This window comes from Chionomys nivalis, chromosome 26 (assembly GCF_950005125.1).
Source record: "Chionomys nivalis chromosome 26, mChiNiv1.1, whole genome shotgun sequence".
Classification (NCBI taxonomy): Eukaryota; Metazoa; Chordata; class Mammalia; order Rodentia; family Cricetidae; genus Chionomys; species Chionomys nivalis.
The window spans coordinates 24,411,714-24,430,782 of NC_080111.1; the positions used below are offsets into that span (position 1 = coordinate 24,411,714).

Sequence of the window (19,069 nt, forward strand, 5' to 3'; positions counted from 1 at the left end):
CATCACACGGGAACACGATGGAAAGGGACAAAGGCCCTTGCCAGGCACAGGACCTACTAGTATCTTAAATGACGAAGACTTTCCACCACCTGGCCCCTGAGAAAACATTCTTAGCTAACAAGCTACCTCATTTATGGTAGTTTGTTATATATAGACTAATTCTAAGGTCTTACAAATTATTTGTTACTATTAACTGGTTTAAATGTTTCAGGACCTTTGCAAAATTTATAGTTTTCCATATAGTATAGCTAGATGTTTGTAGGAATATGGTACAAACATCTACTTGCAAAAGTAAAATGCAATTTCTGAATATGCCAAGTTGAAAATAAATCTGAAAAATTATAGTAAGGTCTCATCTTAACTTCTTTGATAAATATACTAATATAAAACTATATTGACTCATAGGTGACATTTTTATACTTTGACTTGTAGAATACCAGTTACTTCTGGTAATTTTGCTTCCTTTAGAAAAAAATCTAAATTATGTAATAATAAAGTTTATTAAATTGTGTCAATTCAGAGAGACAAGTTTTATTGTTTTACAAATGATATTATTGTATACTTACAGTTAAAATACCTAATAAAAACTTTCAGGAATATCTTCTCCTATTTTGTTTAGTTCAATTTATTATAGAAAATCTGCTTGCCATATTTGGAGTTAAGAAAGAAAGCTTTCATACATAAAACACTGTTTATAATAATAGAACAAACACTGAAGCCTATGTTTTATTATAATACAAACAAAATATACATTTCATAATTTTAATTATGTTATACTACAGGACTACATTTTTTTAAAAGTAGAAAGATTCAAAATTGATTGCTAACCACTGACAATGTTAGAATTAAAATTAACTGTGGATTCTGACAAGGTAATTTTTCTTTCCCAAAAAGTGATGTTTCAAGCTTTTCACAAATACTTTATATTACAAAATAATTAATCTAGAGTTACAAAGACTGTGTATGCTTCTGTACTTAAATTTTTGATTTGCAGAATCTGGGAATTTTAAATTGTATGCTTTTTATAACCTCACATACCAACGGAAAATTGTAATATTGTGATCATCTACTATGAGAAAATATTTATTTCTTTCTATATAAAAAAGCCTATCACCCACGCCGAAGACATTTCAGTGAAAGCACCCCGTGACAGATGTGGCACTGCAAACGTGACAAATGGGGCCACAGATGTTATCCTTTGAAGGCGGGGTTCCAAGGGCCACTTGCATCTGTCTCGGTGAAACGTGTGAGACACACCTTAGATATATGTGTAAGAAAAATCACAGTTTGCCGAGTGGTCTTGTTTAACTTTGTGTTTTCATGTGAATGAAATAACACTAGCTGTCCTGGGAAGTCAGTCTGGGATGAGTTATTCCAGCAAGCAGTCATTCCTGCTCTTCTCCACCTGAAGCCCCCAGTTCGGGAGGAATAGAATGTAAGAATACACAAAGAGTCACACTATAGAAGACAGGAAAGCTCCGAATAGGTGGCCATATCACAGAGAGCATTTTGGAAGTAAATCTTACTGATTCTGGAATTCTCAATGATACCTGGAGAATTCTTGTGGTTTCTCCAAATTGCTCAATTTTTCCTATAACTTTCTGCATTTTAAGTAGTTTGACTGTTTCTCCTGAAACAATTCACTCAATGACGTGAATGTAGGATTCTGAGCTCTTTGGGAAAGAAAAAAAAAAGGTATTTTACATAAAATTATTATTTAGATTATCCATTTCTAAACAAACTCTTAAAATTCCTAATAAATTAAATGCAAATGAATACAGCTGGGCACAGTTACATTTAGCAGCACAAAAGACTGGAATAAAAATTCAGCAAAACACACACACAAGAAAGTTAAAGACATGTATTGAAGATTAAGAAATATATACATATAATGAATACCTTGGTTGTTCTAGAGTCTCTTCTGAAATATCTCGTATCTTTGAATATTCAAAATGTGAGCAATAGTCTGCTTTTTCTTCACTTCAATAAGGGTTTTATTTCTGATGTTAAAGAGGTAAACATTGCATTTGTCAGTTTATATATTCACACTCTTCTAAGGATTCTGGACAAGTATTAAATGTGGTTTAGAAAAATTTGTTTTTTTAAACCCTTAGCCCCCAATTTTATTTTATAACCTTATCTTATGTAATCTTACTAATAGGTTATATAACATATTTTATTCATCATTAGTACTTTTGTATTCAAAGCAGCAAAAATTTTATTTTAAACCAAGAGTATAAAATAGATTTAGAGAATGTTGATAGGAAACAATTTTATTTGAGCTAAGTAATTAGCAAATGGTTTCGATATTCTTATCTAGATAAAATTAATTTTCAGAGGTCAGTACAAATATTAGAACCTTGTGTAATTCTTAACCCCATCCATATTTGAGAATTACTTTCTGATACACAAAAATCTGAAAGTAATTTTTAAATGAAACACAACCCCTCGGACGTGCTTTGAGTTTGCCATCAGTTTGTAGGATTCACAGTAAATTAATAAATAAACTCCCTTGTGTGGTATTTGATTACTAGTCTAACCATGGCACAAGAATTTGTGTGTATTTCTTCTGGAGATGCAATTCATTCTGGTTCACTTATTAAGACAGTCCCTTCACTTTTCCTCATCCTTAGAGTGAAACATCTACAGATATTCATTATTATACCAATCCCTCACAGCTGACTGGGAAGCCTTTGAGATAGGAACCCAATGCAGATTAAATGAACAGAAGATCCTGATACTGCATTGGACAAAGAGATTGACCCCCTAACACTGGTCTTTAATCACACAGGCTTCTCACAGACTTCTTTCAGAGCGTGTAGAATGCATGAGAAACAAGCAAGGTCTGCTGGTTTTCTAAAAAGCCACATTCTTTCTGAGGAAGTGACTAATTGTTCATTTCACACTATAAGGAGTGTGAAAAGGCCAAACAGAGGAAGGCTACGGTCTTTGTGCTCGAGGAAGGAAAGGTGAGTTCTGCAGAGACTGGCAGGGAAGCAATGTTCAGAGGGAACATTGAATTTGAAATGCGCTAACAAAATACAAGTGGTATTCACATTAATGCTGCTCATTTTCTTTACAGACTTGCTTGTGGTAAAACTGCTAAAACAACGCTGCTTGAACTCTAATGTATCACCCCAGAAATTCAGAAAATTTGTGTCAAGAAAAGGATGTCAAAGAGTTAAGTTAACCCTTCCCGTCATCAAAATTCTGCACTTATCTATTCATTCAACAAATATATAGTCCCACTCCCCCTGTTGGTCATCTACTTAATTATCTCTGCATGTATTACATATTGTTTACTCCTGTTTACTCAACTACGACCAAATAACGATATAAATGCAAACAATATACAGCATATGATAAATACATAGAAAAAAGAGAACACAGAAATACATTGATTATAAATAAAATAGTGTCATCCCATAATTCTTTACAAATTTTACTTTTACTTGAGGTTTTGCTTACAGTTTGTTATAATCTAAACTCTTTTTTAATGGATACATTACAAGTTGGGAGATAGCTATGCTCCAGTGGAAAGAGTTCCGTTACATTCTATCTAGTTTGGTTTTGGTTTCCTTCCTTCTTGTGTAATATAAGTTTTCCCCAAAGCCAGCATTTATGGCTATCTTACTGTCTGCCTTATAAGTCCCTTCTGTGATATAGTGCACACATCACGTCACGCTTACAATATATAAAATATTTCTCCATGTTATTAAAATGGAAATTGTGCATTCTGCCTTCTAGAACACAGCATTAACCATTAGGTTCTGTTTGTGAACCTGTTTCTCTTGACCAATCACAAGGACTCTTGTTCAGATCATTAATACCCTCTCATATAATCACTATTGCAGTACACTAGATGTATCCTGTGGCATGAAAGAAGGAACATACTTTTCTAAGTTCTCATACCTGACTCCAAGTGTGGACTGATGGTTCCTTGAGAAAGTTCCTGTCACTAGAATAAGATGTTTTAATTCGTGCCTCTTCTCCATTTCCTACAAGATCACCCATTCTAGAATGGAATGATTTAGCTGCTCATCAAAACATAACCAACTGCATGATAAACTCCATGTTTAATGGGCATGCTTAGGAATAAAGCACCTTCCATTGAACCGGATGATGTTCAGTTAGCTTAATTCTATATATGACTTAAAATTTGAATATAAAACATTTACAAATGTAAGGCTCCAATTTTGAGGATAATGCTTGACTTTGCTGATATAAGTTTTGTTCTCAGAAAACTGCTTCAGATGAATTCCTATCTACCACCGAGTCTCATGAAGATGAAACTCCATGGAAGGCATGCATGGATTGGCAATCAGGGATGTACAAAACAGAAGACAGTGTTTTTCAGTCCCGTAAATAATTTTCTCTTTAAATTAAATAGAAAACTATGTAGCCACAGCTCTGTGGAGCTCATCCAGGTCTCTGTGATGTCGTCGGTTTCGTTTCTTCTTTATTTCCTGCATGTGCTTCCATTTCGGGCCTCCCTTGTTGCGCTGTCTCCGCTTCTCCCTGTACCACATCTGTTCGCAGTACTGGTCCAGGCTGAAGTTTGGGCTGCTAAGGATTTGGATGTAGTCTTTGTATCTCAACCGTGACTCAGCCAATAGATCCTTGACCTGTCCCTCCTGGTGTTCTGCCCTCTGGGTATTTTCCATCTGTTCGTTCTCAATGACATTTAAAGTCAGCTTCACTACGGTGTGGATGAAAGTGTGTTCTTGTGCCTTGCAGTAATACATCCCAGAGTCCTTCTTCTGCAGGCTTCGGATCAGTAGCCCATAGTCCGTTTTGATGATCCTTTCATCGGGTTTCAACTGCAGGTTGGGAAAAAAAAATGTAGGTAATAAATTAGAAACAGAGAGACACAAGCAAATGAAAACAGACCACGTAGTTTTACTTAGATGAACCTAAAAGATATATTCTTCAACTTTCTGTCATCATTGTCAGCCGTAGCTGAAGATTGTTTAAAAGAAAAAAAAAAAAAACAGCCAGAAGAGTAGTTCCCAAGCCATACCCTGAATTCTCTACGTTTGTATCTTATCACATCCAAATGAACTTTGAGATACTTTTCGTTTTTCTCTCCAGTGTAGAAATCAGAATGAAATGCAGTGGGAAACAATGAAGCAGAAGTGGTGCTATCAAATAACCTGTCCAGATATTCCAGATGGAAATCAGTGCCTAAGCTCACAAACAGTTTCAAGTAAGATTTACAAAGAATCCCTGTTAACTAGAAGAACTCACAGTGTTTACTACCTATGGTAGAGAGGAGAACAACGTATTAGCTCTGCCTTCTACATATCACCATATAAATGATCTGCACAGTCTGTGAGAATGAGAAACTGAATTGCAGAAACATGCCTAAGGCTTTGGGCTGTTACTGAGCAGGCCTGTACTGAGAGAGCTAGCCTTGTTTAAAGCTGATTTCCTGATTATCATTGACTTGTTCAAGTGGGACTTTGGGGTGCCGTATTTGTGAAATTTTCACCATAGCTTAGAGTGCTCTGTCTAGCCCACTAATGCAATTTAAAGTGCTTAAAGTGCGAGAAAGCACAATGAATAAAACAAACCTCCCCTGAAATGTGATGCTCAACTTTTGGAAGGGGTGAGAGTGAGAGACAATTCAAATGTTAAGCTTGCCTGGCTCACAAAGGGTGGGAATAATGAACTATCTTCAATGTACCAGGGGCATGTTCATCAGCACAAGGGCCTTGTTGAAATACGGTGTGTTGTTGACTGGCTAGGCATGAGGTAGAACAACAATAACAACAACAACAACAACAAAGAGAACTGGAAGATTTCCAAGCTCACACATCTGTCCCGGAACTGTAGACTTTTGGCTGATGGCAACGAAAGAGACATAAAGACAGCTAAATTAAATTTATTCACAGTGGGTGGACTATACTTCGCATTCTTATGTGAAAAGTATGTAGGAAAAAAAAAAAAACCTCTCTTATTCTGGAAATATGAGAAAAGGGAAAGAAACATCTTTGGCTACCAGCCCAGTCAACTAACAAGTATACGGCAAACCACCCTGGGTGCCAGAGAAGAGCAGCTGGCGGGGAACCATTTGAGGCCAAAGGCAGGTCACAGCTCAGATTCGTGGTTAATGAGGCTGAATCAGGCCTCCCTTACACTGTCCTAAGCCTGCACCATCAGGCTTTTGCTTGGTTGCTTGGTTGTGTCCTTTCCTTGGATCTTTCGGTGAGCTGGGTGTGTTTTGTTTTCCCGCTGGATACAATCACAAAGCCGCAGCATCTTAAACTGCTATTGTAATACAAACTAACTAACCTCAAATTAATTTCCATTCTCAAACCATAGAAGCTTCCTGCCCAAAATAAATGTGTATATGTGTTCGTAGACTTCTAAAGGGAAGCTGAACAGCAACAGCAGTCTCATATTTAACACAGAACATATTTGCCTTCCTTTTAAATATTTTTATTATAATTGTTTGAAAACATAAATACATCTTAGATCTCAAAAGACTGGCTCTGTATATTTGAATGCTGTTTTCTCATCTGATCATCCCTACTTTTATTTCCTTATCTTCCCCAGTGTTCTCCCGCTGGTCAGTTCCTGGACAGCACATGGTGAGTTTGGAAGGAAAAAGCGTTATAGCTGCCGTGTTGGAGGAAAAGTTTAGTGTCTGCAGTTTCTATAGTTCTCATCACTGAAAGTGCCCTGAGGCCATCAGCATGAAGCTGCAGTTCTCCATGTCACAGACCTCTCTGCAGTCTGGGTCTGATGTCGCTTAGGCTACACTCAATGTGACCTGGGTTTTGCTGGGTGCTGTCTCTTGTTTTCAATCTTCCAGAAGGAGGAAATTATGACTGTAGCTTCACGAGCACTGGATAACACCCCAGCGCGGCTTTGTCCTTCTCTTTCTGTACCCTGTTTAGGAAGCTTTGTTTAGAGACTGAGATCCCTGCCCCCTTTTCATGTTAGCTCAATCCTATGGGACTTTTCACTACATAAACACCTGGAATTCCATTACTAGAGGAAGATCCTTCACCTTTCTTACCGTCTATGGAATACTAAATGTTCTTTGGATTTTTACCAATTGTTATAAAATGTGCTTTATTTTATTTTTTGTTTTTGAGCTAGACGGATTTACCCAAGGTCTATCAGGTTGCTTAATGAAGTTTTGTTTCTTTTCCAAAATTTCTAAATATAGCTTTACTGCAGTGGAATCATTAGTAGAACAGATTTTTATTTCATACATTTAGAAGATTCTTACAATTTATGGATAAAAATCTGTGATGCAGAAGTTAAGTAGTTGATTGTCTTTCACTGCTTTCCATTATTTCTCTATAATACTTTCTTTCTCTACGGGGACAGGGCACATGCTCAGCCTGTGACCTGGAGTGAAAAGGCATCACAACAGCTGAGAAAATTGAGCCTCTCTCAAAGAGATCATTTCTGGCCACTGATGCATGAGTTCATGGAATTTTCTCCAATCCAGAAGTGCTAAGCACAAGCGACCCTAACGCGAAGAACCCAAACCATTCTTCTATTAGAGATAGCTAGCCATTTGCCTAATGTGAGCAAGGATTATATGCTTGCTGTTGTTACCTAAACCTTCTTAGTGAAAGGCAATTCATTTCAAATGAAAAAAACAAAGAAACGGTGAAGGTCTTTTAGATACTAAATAGCAGGTGAAGATGAGAGGTGCTCCATTCTTTATTAAGAGCAGCTGGAAAATCTAACGCATTCCTGGTGTCTTGGAAGAAATTACAACTTCAGGAATACTCCTTTCTCCAGAAAACATTGCCAGAGGGAAACTGGTATCAAATAACGAAGAAAACCCTCATCATTAAAAATATGAAAACCTATAAGCCTGTTGTGAAAAAAAAATGTGTTTGTAAGCCAGGCGGTGGTGGCGCAAGCCTTTAATCCCAGCACTCCGGAGGCAGAGGCAGGCGGATCTCTGTGAGTTCGAGGCCCGTCTGGTCCACAAAGGGAGTTCCAGGACAGGCTCCAAAGCTACAGAGAAACCCTGTCGCGAAAAAACCAAAAAAAAAAAAAAAAAAAAAAAAAGTGTTTGTATTTATGAAAAAAACCACTGAATACTTTTCTAATGTAATATTGTAGGAAGCAAAAAATACTGTAAAAAAAAATATATGCATATTTTAGGTTTTTCCAATTATGCTTCTAAATTCTACATAGTAAAGCATTTATTAAAATAACAGAAAATAAATAATCATTTTAGGCAAAACGCAAAAGAAAAATATTAATAAAATAACTGGTTCATTTTTTTAAAGAAATAAAATTTATACCTAATTGTTAGAATAACTTTTTATCTTTGAAAAAAATGTAAACATAAAAATATAAGGTATAGGTATAAATTAATGTGGGAAAACATTGATGCCTTATTATGGAAGAAGTTCCTAAGCAGAAGAGTTAGGAAATTGTGTACTTCGAAATAAGTAGATTTACCATATTCAAATATAACACTTTCGTAGAAAAGTTAGAACTATTAGAAACTAAAGATACATAACTAAGTTACTTAGAATGTGTTACTATTGAATTATTGATTTCTGTAATGTAGAGATGGCTTGAGAAAAGGTTTTTTCTTTCTTTCTTTTTTTTTGTTTTGTTTTGTTTTTTTGAGACAGGATTTCTCTGTAGCTTTGGAGCATCTCCTGAAATTAGCTGTTGTAGACGAGGTTGGCCTCGAACTCACAAAGATCCACCTGCCTCTGCCTCCCAAGTGGAATTAAAGGCGTGCGCCACCACCGCCTGGCGAGGAAAGTAGTTTTAAGTGAATCTGCTAACAACTTCCCAAGTGATGGACCCCGAAGATATGTCACTGAGATAATTAATGGAGGCACAGAGGTAAGAAACTTGAGAACATTTGCTCACACCTCCTATTATTGAAGGAAGTAAATGTTAATGTGTGTGTGTGTTTTCCAGATTGCTGAAAGCTTCTTAAATCTTATGCATAGTAGCTTTGTTCTGTGAGGTGCACATACCTCAAAATGGTGGCACTGATGGACAATCAAACAGTATAATGACCAATGTCTCCAAGTTTTATTTTAGTTTTCAGTAATTTGTCCTAACTAAATAGAAAAATAAATATCTAGATATAAAGGCAACCTTTTTTTAATTCTAGAAAACATGATTTAAAGAGCTCCTATTCATTCCTGTGGATTCTGTGTGGATGAAAGAGAGACAATGGTCTGATATTTATTAACAGGAGGAAGCAGGGAAAGTACTCCCAGGGTGGTGATGAGTACCGAAACTGAATAACCCCAAAATATCACTCATGCTTATCTGCACTAAGTGGTATCATTATTCTCTGTGTGTTACTGCAAGTTTAAAAGCACTTATTTGCTTTCATAACAAAAACAAAACGAAAGAAAAACAGAGCGCTACAGATGGAAAAGGCAGACTCTGGAAGATGCTTTAGAAATGTTCAGCTCCACCAAGAAAAAACAGTATGGCAAATGGCATGAAGGATCACTTCTTTTCTTCGTTAAAGTTATCCCCAAAGTTCAACAGAAGCTTGGGACTGCCAATTACCGTGCTAGCTGCAGCATAAACACCATCAGTTTCAACCAGCCTTATAAGAGAGTCAGCAGGCAACCTCCCCCAAAGCACCCAGCTGCGAAGTGGCTTGGTGAGGAAATGGGCTCCTCCTGGCACCGAATAACCTGGTGACAGCATCTGTAGCCCAGGAGGCCATGACCCATCCCCCGGGCTTTTTATGAGCAGAGGAAAGATTGCAAGTGGCGACCTTATGAGTGAGGACCAGAAGACATCCTGCAGGGCAACATGCTTCAAGTGCAGCCAGGATATTGCCCTGTTCCTCAACTCAGGAAGCAGCACTGCGGGTCCTGGACAATGGGAAACCACCCATTTGCGAAGACAGATGAAAATACCAGTTGAAACATTGCAGGGAACATACTTTCCAACAAAATGCAATAAATATATTATTTCTGCTCCATTGAAATTCATGGAGCATGGTACCATCGTGATATGTGATATAGTGCTGTTAGGTACATTAAACAACTCATAGAAATTTCAGAAAAATGAAGAATGTAAGTACACCATAGGCAAATAGGGCTATCTACAGCTGGAGGAATACCTCCAGCAGTACCACACTTTCATGCTAAAGGTCAGATGGATTTGCTATGAAGGACAAATATCTCTCTAATTAGAGCAAGTAGAAAGAAACATCCAACCCCAGTAGCTATAAAATCTAAAAGTAGCTTCAATTCATTCATAATTAAAATATATAAATGTAACTAAATTAAATCTGCATCTTAAAATGCCAACAGTGTTCAATATTTCTTTAATAAAGAAAAGGGACTTGTACTTTGAAGTAGAATAATTATTATATCAGATAAAAGTTAAATATAGATTATAAAAATAGATAGGATAATGATGTGGGATTCCCCTCTGTAAGCTTTGAATATGTTTTATCACCATTGGTTAATAAAGAAAATTAGTTTGGCCAATGGCTTAACAGAGCAAAGCCATGCGGAAAATCTGAACAGCGATGTAGAAAGAGAGTAGGTGGAGTTGAGGAGACACCATGTAGCTGCCAAAGAAGACAGATGCCCTGGAGCCTTACTGGAAGGGCACAGCCTCATGGTAATATACAGATTAATAGAAATGGGTTAATTTAAGATGTAAAAATTAGTTAATAAGAAGCCCGAGTTAATAGGTCAAACAATGTAATTAATATAGTTTCTGTGTGATTAATCAGATCTTGGGTAGCTGGGAATGAATGAGCCACCTCCACCTACAAAATGGCCACCAATGTAGGACTAATCTGCATGACCAGCCACACACTTCAGGTCCAGGAGCTTGTATACCCACTCGGGGTCAGGAGGAAAGTAGCTGAGAGTACAGCATCCCCGCCTGGGAAACCAGCCAGATCAGGTCTGCTAGGCATGCACAGGCAGGAGAGCATGGCAAATTCTCACCTGCATACACAGAGATATTTCCAGGGCATGCAGCACACTGCATGGTAGATTTAGCCTTTACTCAGATTAAAAGGGTTTATGTGCTGCACACTCCTTCTCCGAGTTAATGTGGTGAGTGTGGCTCCTATCTGGAATTCCCAGAGAAAGCTGATAGTAAAGGTACCTCAGCCATATTAAAAGGCCAAGAGAGAGAGAGAACCAGCATCCAGGGCCACTGCAACCAAGATGATTACCATTTTAAAAGTTCTCCTGGGCAGAAAAATGATTACAAATATGCAATAAATACAGATTTGGAGAAAAATAAACCTCTAAATAGGTCATAATGTGTTTTAAAAATGTATATAAGCTTGAGAGAGAGAGAATAAAGATATAGATAATTCCAAAAAGTAATTGGTTTTAAAAAATAAAACAGTTCTTAAAGTGACAATAAAAGTAATATAAAAGGGTACAGACAGACACAAATTAAACAAGCAAAGAAAAATAGGCCACATAAAGATTGAATATGCAGAGAGTCTGGAATATGTATATTATTGTGATATCTTGAATTTTTTTAGCTACAGAGAGTTATTTTATTCTGGGAACTACTAAAATAAACCAACATATATATTTTAAAGGTATCTAGAGTTCAAAATTTGGATCTAAGGATATGTTGCTTTAGAAAAGACGTTCTGCTTTTGTTTCTATAGAGGATGAGAACCTGTGGGTTTCTTCCAGAATAATGTGATTTTATGGACAAAAATCCCCTGAAACATCTCTATTGACACTCAAAATATTTTGCCCAACAGAAAAGAAGGAAGAAGTTTGGAGACAACTACATTCAAATTCCCAAATATTGTTTTTAAGTATTTGTTTTCATTTAAAGGGGGAATGTGCTAGAGAAATGAATACTTTGTATTGGTATGGATCTTGGTCTATTGATAGAAATTTAAGATCAATTTTGTTATGTGTATTTTTGCTCTTGTTTAAAGTATTGTCTTTGTGCAGTTCATTTAAAAATGTAACATATAGTTAAGAAATACAGATTAATAGATAGTCACTTATAATAGTCAAACTTATAGTCATGTAAGTTACTAGATGTACTGAAATATATTTCAGATGGATAGGTATTCTTCAGATCTTCCAAAGCCATACAGAATATGGCATTTAAAATGTTCTAAGAACTGAGAGTTTTCTTGAGAGTGAGACATGTCTGCTTCCTTCAGTACTAATTAATTCAGAGAATTGGATGGACATTGAAGAAACTCATTATGGAATTTGCCTTCAATGTGATAAGGCTAACCATTTGGGCAAGAAACTGCTCTTGCCTGGACTGCTTGATGGTATGCTGTATGAACTGCACATGCAGGACCCACAGCAAAATGTCTGCTGAAGTTGCCTAAGGAAAGTGAGACAGTCCTTCATGCTTCCTGCTTCATGAAAGAGTCTGCCAGACATTCTGCAAGATACAGAAGAAAGTGACTGACAAACTCCCAATATAGGTGAAACTGTCTTTGAAATTTCCTGATTCATGGAATAGTCTGCTAGATACCATGGGCCTGTAGGCTGAATATTACTGCACTAATGTTACAGAAGAAGTTTGAGTTCTGGACAGTAGTCCAGGCAGCAAGATGTCTCTCTCAATTCTAGAGTTTTGGAAGGTGCTTAAAATGTACTTCCTGTTTACTTAGGTAATATTAGGTCCTTCTGGAGTCTTTGATGAAGTTGAAGAAAGATAGTTACAAATATAAAAGATATATTAGATATAAAACTTTAGACTCACAAAGATAGTAGAGATGATAGAGTATTTTCCTTAATGTGTCAAATGTAAATAGACTAAATATTGTAACTATAATTATTGCTTAATAACTTTTGTTGTATGTAATCTTGCTATATGAAAGTTAAAAAACCTTCCTTTTTAATAAGACAGAAAATGAGAGGTGATTTGTGATTCCCTTCTGTATGCTGTGAGTATGCTTTATTGCCATTGGTTACTAAAGAAGCTGTTTTGGCCAATGGCTTAACAGAGTAAAGCCAAGCAGAAAATCTGAACAGAGTAGAAAGAGAGTATGCAGAGCCAAGGAGATGCCATGTAGTGGCTTAAGGTGACAGATGTCCTGGAACATTTACTAGTAGGCCACGGTCTTGTGGTGATACACAGATTAATAAAAATGAGTTAATTTAAAAATGTACGAGTTAATAAAAAGCATGAACTAATATGGCAAGCATTGTTGTAATTAATATAGTTTCTGTGTGATTATTTGGGTCTTGGGAAGATGAGAACAAACGAGCAGCTTCTGCCTACAGGATAGACTTAAATAAATATTGAGTGTGTATATTCCTTGCCTATGTTAGAAATTATATTTAATAATATTAAGTTTTGTTGACATGTCATATTTTAGAGAATAGAGTTAACAGACATCCTCAAATTTCTAGTTTTATATATTTACGTATTAAACTTAAATTAACAGAGAGAAAAATAGTGTTTATTCTTTTATTTTTTTCTGTTAATTTTCTTAACTCAGACTTGTGATTGCAACATGTTATGAATATTTTATGACACAGAACAATCATATACACCAGGACCTCAGGAGTATCTTTTAACTCTGAAAACATCTATTCTGATTCTGCATTCAATCTTCCACTCACCACAATGTCTTTTGTATAATATAAGAATTGTAAATTCTAATAAAATATTAGATTCTTTAATATTTTTATTTATGTATATGTGTATGGGTCTGAGTGTATTCTAGGGCACAGAGGTCAGAACGGGCGTTAAATCCCCTGGAATTGTAGTTACAGGCAATTATTAATCACCCAATGTGGGTGCAGATACAGTAATCAGGGCCCTTTGGAAGAGCTGCTAATTTTCTTAACCATTGAATCATCTCTCAAGCCCTATTACTGGGTTCTTACTGTTCTTTAGTAATAAACATAACAACAATCAATTCTACATTATAGCTTTTATTTCATAATACTGACAAAATTAATCTAAGATTTCTAAGACTACCTAAAATAATTTCATTCAGATCTTCAGCATATATGACTTATTTATGCCATTAAATGTTCATAACATATCTCAAGTCTATGTTAAGAAAATTAGCAGAATAAAATAAAACAATAAATAATCATTAATTTTCTCTCCTTTGACTTAAGATTTATTACATAAATAAATAAAACTGAGAATCTATACATTTCCAAATTCTGAAATTTTATCCACTTTCCTCTTGTGATATGACTTAATAGAAATTGATATTTCTGGAAATATTTCATTTTGTGACCTAGACTAAGCTCAATAGTAGCTGAAATTTAGTGATGTTACTATGGTTATGAAAAGACTGTGTTCTCATCTTTAATCAGAAATTGTCTTGAAATTCCTTAAAAAGATAAAAATTTGAAATAAAACATTTGAATATTTTAAAAATATGTATCAGTGCTACATTGGCACTGAATTGGCTTGTTCATATTCCCAAGCAATTGCAACCTCTGTTGTTGGTGAGTCTAAACTCTGACCTGTCCTTTCATCAAACAGTGGGGAGAGTGTTCTATGACACTCAGTGTTGTGCAAATTTCATAAGGAATAGCTGACTTCAGTTTGAAAGCAGAATCTTTGCTGCTGGCGGCTTACCTCCTCACGATGCTCCTCTCCTGACCGCTGGATGTACCACTTAACAGAGGCTTGCTGAGATTTTGGTATACATTCCAGAAAGGTTGAATTAAATTCAATTCCAAAAATCACCTTTTCATCAGCTGTTTCATGACTAATGCCTAGAAAGCAAACATAGCATTGGAGATTAACCTTGACCTGATTTTAAAAGCAATGGAAAAATAGACTGATTCAGAACAGATGTCGCCACGGAAGAACCATACACATTATTAAAGAGAATGGAAATTCATACTATAATACTGTTATCGAGAATCAGATACTATCCAACAAAGGGATGTTTGAACTATACCTCTATCATCATCTTAGTCTTTAATTGTCACATTACAATTATTTTAAAGATGTAAAAATTTGAAATATGTAACAATTAATATTACATCTTCATTAAAAACTTTTTATGTCTTTCAATGTTGTTTGTTCTGGAAGAGTAATTTAGTTTTTTGTTCATTTAAATAATTTAATTTATTCATTTTTAATTTTTCTGTATAGGTATTTTGCTTGCCTATAAGCATGCATTCATACAATCCCCACAGAGGCCAAAGAAGGTGGCAGATAGCCCAGGGCTGGAATTACAGGTGGTTGTTAGCTGCTAAGTGAGTGCTGGGAAATTGTCTCAGAATTTATCTAGAAGAGAAGTCAGTGCTTTTTACTATTAAGTCATCCTTTCAACTCCAGCAATTTAGTTTGAGAAAACACAGACAGACAGATAGACACATACACATACACACATACATACGCACAGAGAGAGAGAGAGAGAGAGAGAGAGAGAGAGAGAGAGAGAGAGAGAGAGAGAGATTCTACTTAAATTGGTACACAGAGTTGACCAGGTAATATTTTAAAAATTTGATATCTGTGATCAGGAAAGTAAGTAGAATCATCCAGGCTTGATGAAATTGTGTGACAAGAACAAGGTCAGTGGTCTGATCTAGAATGGAGACTTTGTCTATATTGCTTGCCATTTTGGTTTTGTAGATACTCTATCTATTTGGTACTTTGTACAAGTCATTTAATGAGATGCTAAGGAGTAGTTTCTCAGATATTTTATTAATTCAGCTGCACTATCTAAAATACATTGTATCCAGAGTATTAAAAGACTATGCCCCTTTTGGAATATAAAATTTGTGCTCAAATTATTCAGTAAAAATGATATCTGCACAGATTGACTCAAATAATCACTTTTCATCAAATATTCCATTCTACAGATGACCCAATTTAGTATTTTAGGCATCAGCATAGGACTAATGTTATGGAACCAGGTGGGACCAAAGGCAAAACACTCAAAACAACTAACATATATACTAGAGAGAGAGCAGGGAAGTTTTCAGCTAGGATGGCTGGGAAGGTGTCTCTGAGGAATCGCTGTATCAGAATAAAATCCCACAATGTGAAAATGCAGCTGTGTGAGCTCCTGAAGCAACTACTCACTGCAAGTTGCAACAAGACAAGTAGACCCAAGGAAGGACATGATTGATCCCTTTCAACATGTGAAAGTCCACCGGTGGATGAACAGTGAAGCCATAGGTGAGGAAAGTTTACAAGTGGACTGGGAAGAGACGGGCAACCAGGATCCTATAGGCCAGGCGGGAAGCTGTAATTTTCACTAATTATATAAGAAGATGGAAAAATGTTTCTAGAATGGCAGCACCATATCTGACTGGAGGTTTTTAAAGAAATTATTCAGGATATCGGTTGCTGACAGACTCACAAGGGGAACTACAGCAACAGGGAGACTTGTAAAGAATCTACTGGGGAAGAACCACAGCTTCATTGTCACTGGTGGCAATAAGAAGTGGAGTTTGGCCTCAGAGGCAGAAAGATTATCAAGAGGTAGGTGATAGACTGTGAAAGAAAGACAGGCACCAGGAAGATTCCTAGGAGCTTTTCGCCTCAGTTCAGTGAATGCTATCATTATTTACTATGATGAGGTGGTCATAGTAAACCATGGAAACAAGAAGTCTTTCTCAGTCACTCATTGTAGACACAAAATGGGCATTCAAGTGCAGTTTTTGAGTAGGACTATAAGCACTCATGCCTAATATACAGGACAAGAAAGTTAACTATGAATTTGAGAGTTGAGAAGACTGTACTGCTACAGTAAGGGAAAAGACAAACAAATGTATGATGAAAAAAATGTCTGGGGATGCTCCTAAATTCTAAGTGTGTGAGAAAATGCAGAAGGTTCTACAAGGTAAGTGGTTGACCAGAAAGATACAATGCCACAGCAGTGCAAGTGTGCAGAATATTATCTCTCTGAGCACAAGTAAACTTGATTTGTTGTTTCTGATGATCTCCTGATATAAATCAGCTACATGATTGACTCCAGTTAACAGGGATGTAGAGTAAGCTCACAAAACTTCCTAACTGGTAAGCATCCCTCTAGAGAATGAAGTGATTCAAAGAAGAAAGAACTGTAGATTATATAAAAATCAAAAATAAAAATTGTCTATTGGATTTGAAATGGAAGAAGTTGCAGGGGACCTCAATGGGAAGGGGATGAGCAAGATGATTTAAAGAGATCTTGTGCAATGGTTTATAACAGGAAAGGGCTGTGGGGAAGGGAAGGCGATTACTGTGAGTGACTCAGGGAACAATGTACTTTGTTCATTTCCTTTATGCCACCTGTCATCATCTGACATCGAACTTATTTTTCCTGTTTTCCATTTATCTTTTCCCCTAACAAACAAGTGACTATAAAGTCTAGGAATACATGGATAGTGTTCTAGTCATTCACACATCCTCAATTCTCAAAACTGCCCCTGGTGTATCTTTTCATTTATGTGTGTAAAGGATTGAATTCATAGCATGCAATGAAGTTCACTAAAGTGAACAATGGACGTAACAGTGAGTCACTTCCATATTAGAATAAAAAGGTATACACCCTATTCTATACCACAACTTTCTGCGCAGAAGGATGAACTTATAAGTTAAAAACACTACTGTGTTTTACAATCAAGAAATGACTCCTGGCCCACCAGTTACAAACTATGAAGAGTTAGGTCATTTTTGGTCATTTACAATCAACATGATGAAAGAATGTGTCTTCCTTTCCCTATTCAAGTAGTGTGGTATATGTGTGTGTGTGTGTGTGTGTGTGTGTGTGTGTGTGTGAGAGAGAGAGAGAGAGAGAGAGAGAGAGAGAGAGAGAGAGAGAGAGAGAGAGAGAGAGATGTCAACACTCAGGAGGCAGATAGGAAGGTCTCTGTGAGTTAAAGTTCAGCCTGGTTTACAGAAGAAATCGAGCTCCAGGGCAGTATGCCAGAATACATAGTGAGACCCTGTCTCCAAAGAAGAAAACAAAACAAAAAACGTACATGTATATGTTTGGGGGTGGGAAAATCAGAAGACAATAAATAAAACCTCAAAGCTGTCTATAGTTTTAGAGTTATTTTTTTCCACATTCAAACTCAATCACAAAATCTCCTTTCCAGCATCCTACCTCTTCCCTACTCAGATTTTCAAGCTCATCTATTCTGAGGATTGTTTCTTCTGAACAACATAGCCTTTAGCGAACTCTCCATTTACTAAATTTCTGTATTACTAATTGTACCTTGTGACATCTCCTCCGAAGGGCATAAGCACTCTAAGGAATTCCTTTGTCTCACAGAACACAGAGATCAATTAAGGACATACACAACTTACTCAATGAGCATTTACTGCTTGAAGGTATGCAAGAGTAAGTGAATGAAAATAAAGTTCAGACCACCTAAAACTTTGTTCTAATAAGCACTAAATACTTATTTTTTTATCAGAACTTCCTGGGAGGTCTTCACGTTTCCTCAGGATTCTCAAATGTTTGGGGTTAAACCCTGTTTTGCCTCTAACAGAATCCTCCAACTTTAAAAGGATGGATAAGGCACTAAAGAAGAAACACGTTGTGGCTCAGGAATTTAAAAGACATATGAAACAAATCACGATTTAACAAAGGGTTATTCACTTAGGCAAGTAGACAGGGAACTCGTTTATGAAACTCCTGTTGCTTTTCCAGAACATAAGCATTATACACAATGAGATAGTCATATGTATGGTTGTTTAGATTCATATAGAAATTTTTTAAAAGGCTCAGGAAGAGGAGGCTTATCATTTTAAATGGTAAAAAATGTGCATCAAGCCCATACTTACTGTCTTCTATGTCCCAGCACTGAGTGATTGGGTCCCCATATTTTACATCCTGGCGTCTAGCTCGCCTATGGAAAGAAAATTAAGCTAATTAGATCTTCAAGTATAATTGGAATATAGAAAGGCTGTGTCTCATGCTAACACTAACTGAGACAAACTGTACTTGTCTTACTGTGCAACCTAAATGCAGGTCAGGGTTCCCATCAATCAAACATTAATTTAAATTCTTGTGGTAGAAAGGTCCCAACACAACAAATCCTGTTTTGCATTAAGATGATCAGAATTTTATTTAACTACCACTCTTTTTCTCTAGCTTCACAAGTTATTCAATAGAACAGGTTGAACATGACTAAGATCCAGGTTGATACACAAGACACAG

General features: G+C 36.3%; 1 protein-coding gene across 2 annotated transcripts in view; it reads right to left on the minus strand.

The window, feature by feature from the left end:
- Positions 1 to 636: 636 nt before the first annotated feature.
- Positions 637 to 19,069, minus strand: part of Sema3d (semaphorin 3D) — a 188,913-nt gene continuing 170,480 nt past the window's right edge. For both annotated transcript variants that reach the window (XM_057758682.1, XM_057758683.1), the window contains exons 16-18: positions 18,694 to 18,758; positions 14,539 to 14,678; positions 637 to 4,820 (exon numbers count right to left, since the gene is read on the minus strand). In XM_057758682.1, coding sequence (XP_057614665.1) covers positions 4,395 to 4,820; positions 14,539 to 14,678; positions 18,694 to 18,758 — 631 coding nt within the window. In that variant the 3' untranslated portion in view covers positions 637 to 4,394. The remainder of the gene's footprint in view (positions 4,821 to 14,538; positions 14,679 to 18,693; positions 18,759 to 19,069) is intronic.